At 43.1% G+C, this 17,534-nt stretch overlaps 1 protein-coding gene across 2 annotated transcripts in view; it reads left to right on the top strand.

Annotated features, from left to right (window-relative positions):
• CYRIA (CYFIP related Rac1 interactor A) overlaps positions 1-13,989 on the top strand; it is a 73,692-nt gene extending 59,703 nt beyond the window's left edge. For both annotated transcript variants that reach the window (XM_069728118.1, XM_069728119.1), the window contains exons 6-12: positions 754-890; positions 1,050-1,127; positions 2,150-2,266; positions 2,358-2,437; positions 10,315-10,441; positions 12,015-12,085; positions 12,457-13,989. In XM_069728118.1, the coding sequence (XP_069584219.1) occupies positions 754-890; positions 1,050-1,127; positions 2,150-2,266; positions 2,358-2,437; positions 10,315-10,441; positions 12,015-12,085; positions 12,457-12,520 (674 nt within the window). In that variant the 3' untranslated portion in view covers positions 12,521-13,989. The remainder of the gene's footprint in view (positions 1-753; positions 891-1,049; positions 1,128-2,149; positions 2,267-2,357; positions 2,438-10,314; positions 10,442-12,014; positions 12,086-12,456) is intronic.
• Positions 13,990-17,534: the final 3,545 nt, after the last annotated feature.

The raw sequence follows: 17,534 nt of genomic DNA, 5'->3' as shown, positions 1-17,534 counted from the left end.
CCTCTGTACCTAAACCAAGGGGTCTGGGGTTAGTGGCCGCATTATTTGCCAAGACTTAGGCGGCACAGAGCTCTAGAAACCCATTTTCACCAGAGAGGGGGGAGTCTAGGGGCAATTTATAAACCCCCAACTGCCTTGGCATCCATGCACATTGAACTACTGCGTGGATCAGCCCTTTTTTATGTTGATACTGAAAATTTTCTGATTTTTACCAAGTCACAGCTTTAACAGGTTCAAGACCAGGCACAGCTTTGACTTTTTATTTTTTATTTTTTTTTTCAGATATGCCACTTAAAGCGCAATGAAATTAAAAAAAAAAAAAAAGTTTACTGTTCAAATAGTCAAATATTTTTTCCTTTTTTTTTTTTTTTTCTTCAATTTTGCAACAAATAGTTTTATATAGCCAACACTTTTTTTTTTTTCTGTCAGGTCTAGTAACAGCAACTTAGACTGATGGTGGTGTGTGGTTTTTTTTTTTTTCTTTTTTTTTTTCTCTTTTTAAATTTTATTTATTTTACATGTTGTGCCGCCCATTAGGTCATAGAAGGCCTTTGAAGGATCACTTATTTCCCCTGTAACCGGGGCTGGTATATTTATCCCCAGTTACAGGGGCATTGCAGAGTTGTTTAGGGCTCCTCTGCTTCCTCCTATACACAGCAAATACATAATTATTACTAGTGGATGTAGAAACATTTAGATTATATGTTGCATTTTCTGCAATTTTCGCTTTTTTTTTGTTTTTTATATTTTCAGAAAAAGCTTTGCAAAGTTTACTGGAGTCCTTGACCTGCCCCCCGTACACCCCCACACAGCACCTGGAGCGGGAGCAGGCCCTGGCGAAAGAGTTTGCTGAAATTCTGCACTTTACACTTCGCTTTGATGAACTGAAGGTAATTGCAGCGCAACTAGGCGGTGTGTGCGTGCGTGCGTGTGTGTACGTATGTGTGTGTGCGCGCAGTTTTGCAGACGGGGAAAAATAAAATTTCCCGTTATAAATAGCGAATAATGGAAAAAAAAGTCTCTTTTTTTGTTTGTTTTTCTTTTTTCAGATGAGGAATCCAGCAATCCAAAATGACTTCAGTTACTACAGGCGGACGATAAGTCGTAACAGGATAAACAACATGCATGTGAGTAAATGCCAGAGGTGATACTCTGGTAAATCGATGGTTGTCTTCTGGCCGGGTTCACACCAATGTGGGAAAAAAAAAATCATCCAGAAAACTCCGATTTTTTTTTTTTTTTTTGCCTTCACTTGTCATCTGTATGACATCAGTTTTTATTCCTCTGCAGTAGTGATGAGCGAGCGTGCTGTGATAAGGTGTTATCTGAGCATGATCGAGTGCTGAGTGTCATCGGCGTGCTCGAAAAATACATTAGCCTTGCATGTGTCACGGCTGTCGAACACACACAACACATGCATGGATTACCTGTTTGTTAGAGGATCCCTGTATGTGTTGTGGCTGTCGAACTTCCGCGAGACCTGCAGCTGCGGGGACTTGAACATATCATTTGAGCACCCATGCATGCTCAGATAACACTTTTTCAAATTGATCCTTGCCCAATATATCCATTGTAAGCACCGGTTAACTAGCATTGCTCGCCGCGGATGTCGGGCGCTCCAGTTAGCGATCTGATCTGTGCGTTTTTTAATGTCTTTCTTGCCAAGCAAACATTAAAGACGGTGTGGGAATATTGTCCTCAGCACATCCCCTATTTTCATGGGAAGTTGTGACGGATGATGGTGTCTGCTCTCCTTCATTATTAAAAGCCTATTGGCAATTCAAAGTGGAAAGTAATAAAAATAAATAAAAAATGGCTAAATGTTTGATTTGCTTCCTCTTCCGCATGAAAAAAAAATATATATAAATTTGTCGCCAATTTATAAAAATCTTACATTTAGCCCATATGATATACATGATAAAGAATTATTTATTACTGGTTGCCGCGCTTCCTCTCATTTATACGGTACGTATAAGCTGTGACCACACGTGACATTGGTTTGGGTTTTTCTTTGGTTTGCCCAGTAAAAGATCCTCAGCGCCCCCGACCGTTCGTTATAAGATATTGTAATGTGTGAAATCTCCTTAGAATAGTGTTTTTTGGCGATCAGACCGGTGTCCGTCCGTCATTGCGATTCATCTGATTACAGTTAGATATCGAAAATGAAGTCAACAATGAGATGGCGAACAGGATGTCCTTGTTCTACGCTGAAGCCACGCCAATGCTGAAGACGCTCAGCAACGCCACCACCAGCTTCGTGTCTGAGGTGAGTCCTCGGGGCGGCCAGCGGAAGATTTCTGGATTATGTCTCTAATGGATTATTTCAATGATTTTTCTTTTTCTTCCCCCCCCCATAGAACAAAACTTTACCCATTGAAAACACAACGGATTGCTTGAGTACCATGGCCAGCGTGTGCAAAGTTATGCTTGAGACGCCGTAAGTTTATCATGAAAAGTGATCATCCAATAGGGTGCCAGCTTTGTTTACATCAGCCTTGTTTCGCCACCAAAGCTGACTTTTTCAAGGGGTTTCGTGATTTTGGAAGATGCGGGTCCCCAGACTGCTGAGAGAATCTGAGCGATTTTTCTCAGGTGTTATCCTAGTTTCATCAGTTTTTTTTTTTTTTTTTTTTTTGTCATCCCTCATTTTCATAGAAGCAGGTGGGACTTGGTTTTTGACTTTTTATCCTTACTACACTTATGTAAGTTAAAAACTGATGAAGCTCGGATGACGCTCTGAAGTACAGTGTGGTCATGGGCACTTAATGGCTGTTTTCAGGCGGATTCTACCCCGGAGTTTGTCTGAAAAAGCACCGCAGAAAAAGGACATAATGCACATGGAATGTCAAAGCAACATGTTGCGGATTATGTCGCTTCTCTTCGGATACCGTGACGCAGATAAAAGAAGTTAGCTTGTTCATTCTACAGGTGGCTTCATCTGGAAATATAATAGAAAATAATGCCATTAGAGCCGATTTCAAGAATTTTTTTTTTATAATATATATATATATATATATATATATATATATATATATATATATATATATATATATATATATACATATATATATACACATATACACATACACAGTGGGGCAAAAAAGTATTTAGTCAGTCAGCAATAGTGCAAGTTCCACCACTTAAAAAGATGAGAGGCGTCTGTAATTTACATCATAGGTAGACCTCAACTATGGGAGACAAACTGAGAAAAAAAAATCCAGAAAATCACATTGTCTGTTTTTTTAACATTTTATTTGCATATTATGGTGGAAAATAAGTATTTGGTCAGAAACAAAATTTCATCTCAATACTTTGTAATATATCCTTTGTTGGCAATGACAGAGGTCAAACGTTTTCTGTAAGTCTTCACAAGGTTGCCACACACTGTTGTTGGTATGTTGGCCCATTCCTCCATGCAGATCTCCTCTAGAGCAGTGATGTTTTTGGCTTTTCGCTTGGCAACACGGACTTTCAACTCCCTCCAAAGGTTTTCTATAGGGTTGCGATTTGGAGACTGGCTAGGCCACTCCAGGACCTTGAAATGCTTCTTACGAAGCCACTCCTTCGTTGCCCTGGCGGTGTGCTTTGGATCATTGTCATGTTGAAAGACTCAGCCACGTTTCATCTTCAATGCCCTTGCTGATGGAAGGAGGTTTGCACTCAAAATCTCACGATACATGGCCCCATTCATTCTTTCATGTACCCGGATCAGTCGTCCTGGCCCCTTTGCAGAGAAACAGCCCCAAAGCATGATGTTTCCACCACCATGCTTTACAGTAGGTATGGTGTTTGATGGATGCAACTCAGTATTCTTTTTCCTCCAAACACGACAAGTTGTGTTTCTACCAAACAGTTCCAGTTTGGTTTCATCAGACCATAGGACATTCTCCCAAAACTCCTCTGGATCATCCAAATGCTCTCTAGCAAACTTCAGACGGGCCCGGACATGTACTGGCTTAAGCAGTGGGACACGTCTGGCACTGCAGGATCTGAGTCCATGGTGGCGTAGTGTGTTACTTATGGTAGGCCTTGTTACATTGATCCCAGCTCTCTGCAGTTCATTCACTAGGTCCCCCCGCGTGGTTCTGGGATTTTTGCTCACTGTTCTTGTGATCATTCTGACCCCACGGGGTGGGATTTTGCGTGGAGCCCCAGATCGAGGGAGATTATCAGTGGTCTTGTATGTCTTCCATTTTCTAATTATTGCTCCCACTGTTGATTTCTTCACTCCAAGCTGGTTGGCTATTGCAGATTCAGTCTTCCCAGCCTGGTGCAGGGCTACAATTTTGTTTCTGGTGTCCTTTGACAGCTCTTTGGTCTTCACCATAGTGGAGTTTGGAGTCAGACTGTTTGAGGGTGTGCACAGGTGTCTTTTTATACTGATAACAAGTTTAAACAGGTGCCATTACTACAGGTAATGAGTGGAGGAAAGAGGAGACTCTTAAAGAAGAAGTTACAGGTCTGTGAGAGCCAGAAATCTTGATTGTTTGTTTCTGACCAAATACTTATTTTCCACCATAATATGCAAATAAAATGTTAAAAAAACAGACAATGTGATTTTCTGGATTTTTTTTTCTCAGTTTGTCTCCCATAGTTGAGGTCTACCTATGATGTAAATTACAGACGCCTCTCATCTTTTTAAGTGGTGGAACTTGCACTATTGCTGACTGACTAAATACTTTTTTGCCCCACTGTATATATATATATATATATATATATATATATATCACTAGATTGTGGCCCGATTCTAACGCATCGGGTATTCTAGAATATGCATGTCCCAGTAGTATATGGACAATGATGATTCCAGAATTCGCGGCAGACTGTGCCCGTCGCTGATTGTTCGAGGCAACCTATGACATCATCGTCGCCATGGCAACCATTATGACATCTATGTCGATACTGTGCCCGTCGCTGAATCAGAAACGTGAGATGTCTACGTCCTTTATGACATCATCGTCGCTGTGCCCGTTGCTGATTGGTCGAGGCCTGGCGGCCTCGACCAATCAGACGCGGGATTTCTACGTCCTTTATGACATCATCATCGCTGTGCCCGTTGCTGATTGGTCGAGGCCTGGCGGCCTCGACCAATCAGAGACGCGGGATTTCTACGTCGATGCTGTGCCGGTCTCTGATTGGTCGAGGCCGCCAGGCCTCGACCAATCAATCAGAGAGCCGGGATTTCCAGGACAGACAGACAGACAGACAGACAGACAGACGGAAAAACCCTTAGACAATTATATATATATATAGATTCTATAATCTCTTTTGCACAGAGCCTTAGTCTTCAATTTGAGATGGGCTGAAGCAAAAATATTTTATGTGCACCTATTTAATCTATTCCTTACAGCGACTATCTGTAAAGATCTGTATTGCTCTTGCTCTCCCCCTTGTTATGACAGCCCCTTCACTTCCAATGTTGCGGTATGTGTGTAATAGATGTACGATGTGTACCCCTTATTGTTTATTTTCTATCTATAACTTCCAAAAATATTTGCTACGGGGCTCCATTTTGGCAATTGTTTTTTTTTAACCCCTTTACTCCCAAGGGTGGTTTGCACGTTAATGACCGGGCCAAATTTTACAATTCTGACCACTGTCCCTTTATGAGGTTATAACTCTGAAACGCTTCAACGGATCCCAGTGAATCTGACATTGTTTTCTCGTGACATATTGTACTTCATGATAGTGGTAAAATTTCTTTAATATTACCTGCATTTATTTGTGAAAAAAAAACGGAAATTTGGCGAAAATTATGAAAATTTCGCAATTTTCCAACTTTGAATTTTTATGCAATTAAATCACAGAGATGTCACACAAAATACTTAACAAGTAACATTTCTCACATGTCTACTTTACATCAGCACAATTTTGGAACCAAAAATTTTTTTTGTTAGGGAGTTATAAGGGTTAAAAGTTGACCAGCAATTTCTCATTTTTAAAACACCATTTTTTTTTTAGGGACCACATCTCATTTGATGTCATTTTGAGGGGTCTATATGATAGAAAATACCCAAGTGTGACACCATTCTAAAAACTGCACCCCTCAAGGTGCTCAAAACCACATTCAAGAAGTTTATTAACCCTTCTGGTGCTTCACAGGAATTTTTGGAATGTTTAAATAAAAATGCACATTTTACTTTTTTTCACAAAAAATTTACTTCAGCTCCAATTTGTTTTATTTTACCAAGGGTAACAGGAGAAAATGGACCCCAACAGTTGTTGTACAATTTGTCCTGAGTACGCTGATACCTCATATGTGGGGGTAAACCACTGTTTAGGCACATAGGAGAGCTCGGAAGGGAAGTAGCGCCATTTGACTTTTCAATGCAGAATTGACAGGAATTGAGATGGGACGCCATGTTGCGTTTGGAGAGCCACTGATGTGCCTAAACATTGAAACCCCCCACAAGTGACACCATTTTGGAAAGTAGACCCCCTAAGGAACTTATCTAGATGTGTTTTGAGCACTCTGACCCACCAAGGGCTTCACAGAAGTTTATAATGCAGAGCCGTAAAAATAAAACAAAAATTTTTTCCCACAAAAATTAATTTTTTAGCCCCCAGTTTTGTATTTTCCCGAGGGTAACAGGAGAAATTGGACGCCAAAATTTGTTGTCCAATTTGTCCTGAGTACGCCGATACCCCATATGTGGGGGGGGAACCACCGTTTGGGCGCATGGGAGGGCTCGGAAGGGAAGGAGCGCCGTTTGGAATGCAGACTTAGATGGAATGGTCTGCAGGCGTCACCTTGCGTTCGCAGAGCCCCTAATGTACCTAAACAGTAGAAACCCCCCACAAGTGACCCCATATTGGAAACTAGACCCCCTAAGGAACTTATCTAGATGTGTTGTAAGAACTTTGAACCCCCAAGTGTTTCACTACAGTTTATAACGCAGAGCCATGAAAATAAAAAATCCTTTTTTTTTCCCACAAAAATTATTTTTTAGCCCCCAGTTTTGTATTTTCCCAAGGGTAACAGGAGAAATTGGACCCCAAAAGTTGTTGTCCTATTTGTCCTGAGTACGCTGATACCCCATATGTTGGGGTAAACCCCTGTTTGGGCACACGGGAGAGCTCGGAAGGGAAGGAGCACTGTTTTACTTTTTCAACGCAGAATTGGCTGGAATTGAGATTGGACGCCATGTCGGGTTTGGAGAGCCCCTGATGTGCCGAAACAGTGGAAACCCCCCAATTCTAACTGAAACCCGAATCCAAACTGTAAATGTAATCTAAACCCTAACCGTAACTTTAGCCCCAACCCTAACTGTAGCCTTAACCCTAGCCCTAGCCCTAACCCTAGCCCTAACCCTAGCCCTAGCCCTAGCCCTAACCCTAACCCTAATGGGAAAATGGAAATAAATACATTTTTTTAATTTTTCCATATCTAAGAGAGTGATGAAGGGGGGTTTGATTTACTTTTATAGCGAGTTTTTTAGCGGATTTTTATGATTGGCAGCCGTCACACACTGAAAGACGCTTTTTATTGCAAAAAATATTTTTTGCGTTACCACATTTTGAGAACTATAATTTTTCTATATTTTGGTCCACAGAGTCATGTGAGGTCTTGTTTTTTGCGGGACGAGCCGACGTTTTTATTGGTAACATTTTTGGGCACGTGGCATTTTTTGATCGCTTTTTATTCCGATTTTTGTGAGGCAGAATGACCAAAAACCAGCAATTCCTGAATTTCTTTTGGGGGAGGCGTTTATACCGTTCCGCGTTTGGTAAAATTGATAAAGCAGTTTTATTCTTGGGGTCAGAACTATTACAGCGACACCTCATTTATATCATTTTTTTTATGTTTTGGCGCTTTTATACCAAAAAAACTATTTTATAGAAAAAATAATTATTTTTGCATCGCTTTATTCTCAGGACTATAACTTTTTTATTTTTTTGCTGATGATGCTGTATGGCGGCTCGTTTTTTGTGGGACAAGATGACGTTTTCAGCGGTACCATGGTTATATATATCTGTCTTTTTGATCGCGTGTTATTCCACTTTTTGTTCGGCGGTATGATAATAAAGCGTTTTTTGCCTCGTTTTTTTAATTTTCTTACGGTGTTTACTGAAGGGGTTAACTAGTGGGCCAGTTTTATAGGTCGGGCCGTTACGGATGCGGCGATACTAAATATGTGTACTTTTATTGTGTTTTTTTTTTTTTAATTTAGATAATGAAATGTATTTATGGGAATAATATATATTTTTTTCATTATTTAGTTTTTTTTCTTTTTTTCTTTTTTTTTTTTTTTTACACATTTGGAATTTTTTTTTTTTTCTTTGTCCCGGGGAGCCTCTGAGCAGGCTCTGTGAAGCCACCTCCCTCCCTGCAGGACCTGGATGCCGTGGCCATCTTGGATCTGGGCCTGCTACAGGGAGGGAGGTAGGGAGGCCCTCGCAGCAACGCGATCACATCGCGTTGCTGTGGGGGTCTCAGGGAAGCCCGCAGGGTGCCCCCTCCCTGCGCGATGCTTCCCTGTACTGCCGGCACATCGCGATCATATTTGATCGCGGTGTGTCGGGGGTTAATGTGCCGGGAGCGGTTTGTGACCGCTCCTGGCACATAGTGCCGGATGTCAGCTGCGATAGGCCCCGTGAGCGCGGCCGATCGCGTATGACGTACTATCCCGTCGGTGGTCATAGGGGCCCACCCCACCTCGACGGGATAGTATGTCTAATGTCAGAAAGGGGTTAAATATATACTGATAATTGATAAGGTGTTTTGCGTTTATGGAAACTACTAGTTCCATTGTGACTTATCTTAATGTTGGGTTTGGTGCATGTACTAAGGGCCTGTGAACACTTTACAGATTTGTCAGGTTTTTTTTGCACATTTAAATCTGCAGCATGTCAATTCTTTCAGCGTTTTTGCTGCAGATTTCAACTATAGCTAATGAGTGGGGAAAAATCTGCACCAAAAAAAAAAAAAAAAAAAGCTGTACTTTTCCTGGCAAGGTGCAGAATTTCTGCACCAAATGCTTAGCCTTAGGGTATGTGCACTCCTTATGTTGATATGTTGCTTTTTTGCTGCAGCCAAAACCTGATCTCTTGGCAGTAAAAAAAAAAAACTGCAGCCAATACGCTGTTTTTCAGGATCCCATAATTCAGGGGATAACCTTTTTTTTTTTTTTTTTAATGCCTGAGGTAATAGTGACTGTTCCGAAAAAAAAAAATTGTGGATTTAAGTTTGAAACAGTTAACTAAGGTTTGTTCATGAAAGAATACACAATTTCAAATGTAAAAACAGCAGGAGGGTTGAATTAGTCTGGCATGGTTTATCTAACACACTGGTAGGGCATTGAGTCGGTAAGGCATTGCTTACCTAACACATAGGTAAACATTGCCCTACCATCTCAATGCCCTACTAATGTGTTAGGTTACTGTGCCCTACCAACTCAGTGCCCTACCAATGTGTTAGGTTACTGTGCCCTACCAACTCAGTGCCCTACCAATGTGTTAGGTTACTGTGCCCTACCATCTCAATGCCCTACTAATGTGTTAGGTTACTGTGCCCTACCAACTCAGTGCCCTACCAATGTGTTAGGTTACTGTGCCCTACCAACTCAGTGCCCTACTAATGTGTTAGGTTACTGTGCCCTACCAACTCAGTGCCCTACCAATGTGTTAGGTTACTGTGCCCTACCAACTCAGTGCCCTACTAATGTGTTAGGTTACTGTGCCCTACCATCTCAGTGCCCTACCAATGTGTTAGGTTACTGTGCCCTACCAACTCAGTGCCCTACCAATGTGTTAGGTAAATGGTGCCTTACCAACTGAATAGTTTACCAATGTGTTACTGTGCCCTACCAATTCAATGCCTTACCAGACATGTTGGTTAGGACATTGAGTTGGTTGGGCATTGTTTACTTTAACATATAACACTAATTTTATTAAACTATACTAACACTAACATCCATGCCATGACATTATGGTTTATTCTTGGAAAAATCACAAAAATCAGTGTGTGTTTCACATCCTGCTGTACCTGTGGGGTTTTTTCACTAAAAACTGCAAAATTTGATATCAGCGTTTTGCTGCTTTTTTTTTGCACTTATTGCTTTTTATGGGCGAAAAAAACCGCTCAAAAGTGAAATGCTGCAGTTTTCAAAAACACAGCAGTTTTTTAAATTCTGTTAGGAAACACAAGCGTCTACATGAGATTTCTGTAATCTCGTAGTTTTTGCTAGTACTGTAAAAAGCAGATTTTAATTTGCATAAAAATTAGTCAGGGGTGGGAATCTCACAATCTGGGTATGTAGTTATTTGGTAGTTTTTATATTTATTTCCTTTTTTCCCTTCTTTCAATGCCTGCAGAGAATACAGCAGTCGGTTCACCAGTGAAGACACGCTCATGTTCTGTATGAGAGTAATGGTCGGCGTTATCATTCTTTATGACCATGTACATCCAGTTGGAGCATTCTGCAAGACGTCAAAGATTGATGTAAGCTGCCAGATGTTTGTGTTCCTTGTGACACTGGTCTTTCACTATTGTGTGCCGCCGGACGGGGCGGGGTTACCTCGGTCCAATGTGCCGCCAGACGGTGCGGCGTTAACTCTGTCTCATGTGGTGCCAGACGGTGCGGTGTTACCTCTGCCCATGTGCCGCCAGACGGTGCGGCGTTACCTCGGTCCCGTGTGCCGCCAGACGGTGCGGCGTTACCTCGGTCCCATGTGCCGCCAGACGGTGCGGCGTTACCTCGGTCCCGTGTGCCGCCAGACGGTGCGGCGTTACCTCAGTCCCGTGTGCCGCCAGACGGTGCGGCGTTACCTCGGTCCCGTGTGCCGCCAGACGGTGCGGCGTTACCTCGGTCCCGTGTGCCGCCAGACGGTGCGGCGTTACCTCGGTCCCGTGTGCCGCCAGACGGTGCGGCGTTACCTCGGTCCCGTGTGCCGCCAGACGGTGCGGCGTTACCTCGGTCCCGTGTGCCGCCAGACGGTGCGGCGTTACCTCGGTCCCGTGTGCCGCCAGACGGTGCGGCGTTACCTCGGTCCCGTGTGCCGCCAGACGGTGCGGCGTTACCTCGGTCCCGTGTGCCGCCAGACGGTGCGGCGTTACCTCGGTCCCGTGTGCCGCCAGACGGTGCGGCGTTACCTCGGTCCCGTGTGCCGCCAGACGGTGCGGCGTTACCTCGGTCCCGTGTTCCGCCAGACGGTGCGGCGTTACCTCGGTCCCGCGTGCCGCCAGACGGTGCGGCGTTACCTCGGTCCCGCGTGCCGCCAGACGGTGCGGCGTTACCTCGGTCCCGCGTGCCGCCAGACGGTGCGGCGTTACCTCGGTCCCGCGTGCCGCCAGACGGTGCGGCGTTACCTCGGTCCCGCGTGCCGCCAGATGGTGCGGCGTTACCTCGGTCCCGTGTGCCGCCAGACGGTGCGGCGTTACCTCGTTCCCGCGTGCCGCCAGACGGTGCGGCGTTACCTTGGACCAGTGTGCCGCCAGATGGTGCGGCGTTACCTGGGTCCCGTGTGCCGCCAGACGGGGCTGACAGGCTGACCCTTGTCAGTCAAGTAGCTGTGTATCAGTAGTTGAGCATATACATTGCCAATACAGTCACTTGGGGGACTTTCTGGTACTCTCTTGTGGGAACTATGCAGGTCCCAGCAGACGGACCCCCACTGTACACACATTTAGGACCTATTCTGTGAATACAGCTGGTTTACATTCTCCCCTGCAGGGAAAGCAATGGCCGTTCAGGCCTGATAACGGGAGCCTCTCGGGTAGGAGTTTAATGATTGTGACCGTGTTGTCCCTTTCTATACGGACAGTGCAGCAGAGGTGAGGGGGTTTATTCTATGTAATGAACAGGGAATAATTTAATTTTTAATTGTATTATGGATGTTTTCAAGGATGTGATTCAGTTTGCCTTTTTTCAGTTTTTTTGTGTTGTTCCAGTACACGGAAAGGAAATAAATGTGTATAAAAATTCTCTGGGAGAAATACTTCATTTTTGACTGTATATTCTCAATATCGGAATGTGATGATTTTTGGCGTCTCTTTGATCTGTTTCCCTTTGCAGATGAAGGGCTGTATAAAGGTATTGAAGGAGCAGCCGGCGGATTCTGTGGAGGGCCTATTAAATGCACTCAGGTACAGTACAGCACAGCTTGTCTCATCCTGGAAAAAAAATTGTTTTTTGGGTATAAGGTGCACATTTGGGATTTATAAGCCCGTCCATCACCTTTTTTAGCGCCTGGTTATATAATCAGTATATAAGGAAGGACATTGATCTCAGATCTGTGTGTCTTGTGTGACACGCGGCGGTCCCGCTGCACCTGTGGCGGCCATATGTACAGAGCCGGGGGGAGTCAGTACTGCTCCATGTGGCCGTTCTTGGATACTGCATCTAAGAGCGAATGTGATTTTGGTGGCTGCGTATCAGACAATGACCCCCACCAATCTGACATTGATGACCTAAGCTGTGGAGAACCCCTTTAATTTACTTCTTTCTCTCACCGCAGGTTTACTACAAAGCACCTGAACGACGAGACCACTTCGAAACAGATCCGGACGATGCTTCAGTAAAATCCTGCGCGTGAAGGGGATTCTTTTACTGACCTCAGAAGATGTATATGTTTACATAATTTAATACAGATTGATGTTAATACTTATGTGTATTTACACAGCCATTACCTTTTTCGTCACTGAAACTTAGACTTATATACTTGTCTTGAGCTCTTCAGGGGTCCGCGGGGTCCTCTGCTCGCGGGCAGGGTGGTCGTGTCCGACCGCCGCCTGAAGAGTGAGTGATCTGACTGATTTAGCACAACCTTACATTCACATACACTATTATTATTATTATTGTCGTTATCATCATTTGGACTTGCAAATTGAACAAATGTATGTGTTTTTTTTTTTGTTTTGTTTTTTTAGGGTTTTTTTTTTTTTTTTTTTTTTTTTTTACCAAAGTGCTTAAACCATACTTTAATACTGTGTGAATTGGTTGGTTGTATCTGCTGTTGTGTTTTTACGTGTCGGTTTGTCCTATGATGAAGTTTAGGCACTGTTTTATTATAATTGTTTCATCTCCGATGTCAGGTCTGCGGCCTTAAAGTGCATTGAACGCCACTACATTCCCCCCACCCCACAAGAAAAATCACCAATAATTATAAGTAGTCACCCCCAACAGCTGAATAGGGCTGTAGGGTGGTGACAAATATGGCTGCTATTGCCGCGTCCACAGTCTGTGCCACCCAGCTTTTCTAAACTCCTGAACAGCCAGTGCTGATTAATTAAGCAGTGAGGCACGCCCTATCCCCTTCATACATATAGGATTGTTGTATGTGGGGGACAGTGATGTACGGAGTCCTGGTGGGCGGCTCACTATAAAGCTTTAGGTGCTATATTCGCTGTCGTATGCTGCAGAAGTTGGCCAAAAATAAAAGGCACAAATTTGGTCCAGTGGCCACAGTGTCTGTGGGCACTGTATTACTTCTGCATACATCTGAGGTCGTACCGGGCGAGAATACGGTCATTGCCCGTTCCAGGGTGTCTTTCACTGTAATGCCGAGTGTCGACCCCTGTGTTCGCGGTAATAATAGCCATATGGGTTGCTGCTCAGCTTTCCCCGGACTAGACCTCCAGTTGAATGTCCTTTTACCATCGGACAAAGAAGGATAATTCAAGGTTTAGTCTTTGGTGATTTTTATTCTCACAAGTGATGGAGAAGAACGTGTGCACTGGGGACATTGGACGTCGGCGGCCGCCCGCCCTCCGTTGTAGAATACCGCGGCTTTTTATGCTCTCCGGTTTTATTCTTCTTATTCTTTCGTGGCCAGTTTTGACGTAAAGGTTGGCTGATTGTGGATCAGTGCTGCTAACAGATGTCTGCTTGTATTGTATTCCTCCTCCGTTACAGAGCATGAGCTAACACTCCCCGTACAGTATAAAGAGAGTCCAGATCTTATATATTAATGCTCTATCTATGAAGTCCCTTTTATAGAAGTCCTGATTGCTACTCCATTGCAGTACCAAATAAATTGAATTGTAATAGACGTCCCTGATTTTTTTCATTTTCTGTGCTGCTAAAATCGGGTATTGTAATGAAATCTGGTGCTGAGCGCTTTGTTCCCTCTGTGTTCTCCTGTAGAAGTTTTCTTTGTGGACTTCTGAACTTCTTGAAAACTTTAAAAGGCAAGTTCACCTTTTACATCCAAATGTTTGTTGTTTCGGTGCATCTAAAAGAAAACAAATAAATTAAGAAAGCGCCTTAAAAATACTTTTAGTTCAACGTTTGGCGACCGGTGATGTGTTTTGGAAGTTAAAAATGTTTTTTAAAAAATAAAACAAAACTTAAAGGGTTTATCCAGGATTATAATAATCTTTTTACTGTGTGCCTGAGAACAGGCAGCTAGTTGCTAACTACCTGCCTCTTATGCCTGGCACTGCTGTCTGCCAGCATAGAGCGGTCCCAGACTGCCCCTGCCGGCGATTCTGCCAATGACCTCGACAGTGCAACGGCGTCTCTTCTGCTCTGTTGATGGGGTGTGACTGCGGAAATCATGCTGATTGACCACTGGCTCCCCACTGCCTCCCTGCAGGGAGCCAGCGGTCAATCACCATGACATCTGAAGTTACACCCGTCAACAGAGCAGACGGGAAGAAGAGCTATTCTGTTGACGTGGAGTAGCTGAGTTGCTGGCAGGAGCAAACTGTGACCGCTCTGAGACGGCACCTAATAGAACAGGCAGGTAGTTTCTAACTACTCAACAACACAGTAAAAAAAAAAAAAAAAAGTAGTCTTCGACAACCCCTTTAAATCATCTACCTTTAACCAGTCTGATAATAAAGTTGTTTTTTTTCTTTTTCCCTATCCTATTTGGTTTCTCTGCATCCGTATCTGTCAAAATATAAAATTGACTGTAACCATAAACATCTAATATATAAAGCTGAATGTGTGTGTATGTATGCTATATAGAAGATGACATACAGGTATATACTATATACAGGAGGAGATGACACACAGATATATCTAATATATAAAGCTGAATGTGTGTGTGTGTCCGGGATTGGCATCTGCACCGTCGCAGCTACAGCTACAAAATTTTGCACAGTCACACGTCTGGACCCCGAGAGCGTCATAGGCTATGTTGTGAGGCGAAATTTTAACCCCGCGCTTTCCAATTCACCAAACAATTTTGCCCCTATCTACATAATGGGGAAAAAGTGAAAGGAAAAGTGTTGGAGGCGTCGCAGCTACAGCCACAAAATTTTGCACAGTCACATGTCTGGACCCCAAGAGCGTCATAGGCTATGTTGTGAGGCGAAATTTTAACCCCGCGCTTTCCAATTCACCAAACAATTTTGCCCCTATCTACATAATGGGAAAAAATGAAAGGAAAAGTGTTGGAGGCAAATTGACAGCTGCCAGATGTGAACAAGGGGGACTTAAAGAATGAGAGCGATGGCGCCAAAGAGTATATACACCGTACAGTTGCTAAGGTGGGGCCCCGACATGGGATACTCTCCACACACGGTGATATGAACACACACACAAAATGTGCTTGAACACATATCACCCTCAGCACACATTTCACCACACATACACCAACCTCGCCACATAAAAGTCGAAACACAAAAGTCGCTGCTCAAAACTCGCCATGCGCAAAACTCGCCACATGCAAAAACTAGGCTCACGCAAAACTCGCCACAAGTGCAAAACTCACCTCATGGAAAACTCGCCACACGCAAAACTTGCACACGCGGAAAAATTGCCACATGCACAAAAGTTGCAACACATGCAAAACTTGCACATACTCAAAAGGTACTACACATAAAACTCACCACGCGCAAAACTCGCTGCACACAACTTGCTACACTAACCTGTCACATGCAACTCGCCACACAAAACTCATCTCACAAAAGTCGCTACATGCATGTCGCCACACGCAACTCAACACACACAACTTGACAAACGAAACTCGCCCTAAAACACACACAAGTCTGGTATTATACTTCAAGAATAAAAATCTGATTAATAAGCAGACAAACTAGAAGAGCAACAAATGTTCCATATAGGAAATACGGCAGCTGTCAGTCACATGACCTGTCTTTTATGTGTATGTGTGAGCTAATGTATACTGCCAGGGGGAGGACTTCCTGTTGGCTGGGGATTTATCAGGCTGCCAATTTAGCTTACAAATACTGAGGTAAAAATACTGAGCAAATAACGTGTGAACGAGGTCTAATACAGGAAGAGATGACACACAGGTATGTACTATATACAGGAGGAGATGACACACAGATATATACTATATACAGGAGGAGATGACACACAGATATATACTATATACAGGAGGAGATGACATACAGGTACATACTATATACAGGGGAGATGACCTACAGGTATATACTATATACAGGAGCAGATGACCTACAGGTATATACTATATACAGGAGGAGATGACATACAGGTATATGCTATATAGAAGATGACATACAGGTATATACTATATACAGGAGGAGATGACACAGATATATACTATATATAGAAGAAGACATACAGGTATATACTATATACAGGGGAGATGACACAGCAGGTATATACTATATACAGGGGAGATGACAAACAGGTATATACTATATACAGGAGATGACATACAGGTGTATACTATATAAGGGAGATGACAAACATGTATATACTGAGGTGAAAATGAAAAAGTGTGATTGCAAAATGAGGAGTGAGGGAAAATGGTGGAGTGATCGGAAAATGACAGATGTGAGGTCGAAATGACAAGTGTTAGGGGGGAATGAGAGGAGTGAGGGAGAAAATGAGAGATGTGAGGGGGAAAATGAGAGGCGTGATGGGAAAATAAGAGAAGTGAGGTGCTATAACTAACCACAGATATTTACTATGCCCAGGCAACGCCGGGCTCTTCAGCTAGTCGTAAATAAAAGAAAACCTCCAGAATTGATGAATTTTGGTGACTTCACTTCTCCTCCTCCCCCCTCCCCCCCCCAAAAAAAAAAAAATGAATGAAAAAGCTACAGCTCGATACACAGAAAACAAGCCCTTGTGATAACACGTTCCAGGTCTCAAATGTGACACCGACAAATGTTTTGTTTTTCTCCAAAAGTTCTGGATTTTTTTTAAACCACTAAAATAAAAAAAAATATACAAGTTTGATATCTCTGTAATTGTGCTGAGCTGAAGAATTTTCCCTGAGTAGTGAATGTTAAAAAAAAAAAATGCTTTGTCTTCCATTGTTTTTTTTTAATCTCCTTTACCGAACTTGCATTTTTTTCCCTTGCTCTTTAATACATTTATATGGAGATGTGAATGGTGTCATTCAAAATTACAACCTGTCCCCCAAAAGATCTACGTAGATGGTAAAATAGTCAAGAGAAGGGAGAATAGAAGCACAAAAACGAAAAAAAAAAGAGGCTACTTATTTAAGTAAAAAAAGAAACAAACTCCTGATGCAAAAAGATTTATCTGTGAAATTACTCAGTGTGGAATAAAAGGACGCCACAGCTGGGAGAATTTGGTAAGCCGCTCTTGATGCAGCTGGAGCTGAGGGAGAATGATGTAGGATCATGG

This window comes from Ranitomeya imitator, chromosome 5 (genome assembly GCF_032444005.1).
Source record: "Ranitomeya imitator isolate aRanImi1 chromosome 5, aRanImi1.pri, whole genome shotgun sequence".
Classification (NCBI taxonomy): domain Eukaryota; kingdom Metazoa; phylum Chordata; class Amphibia; order Anura; family Dendrobatidae; genus Ranitomeya; species Ranitomeya imitator.
This window is presented reverse-complemented; position numbering and strand designations above follow the sequence as displayed.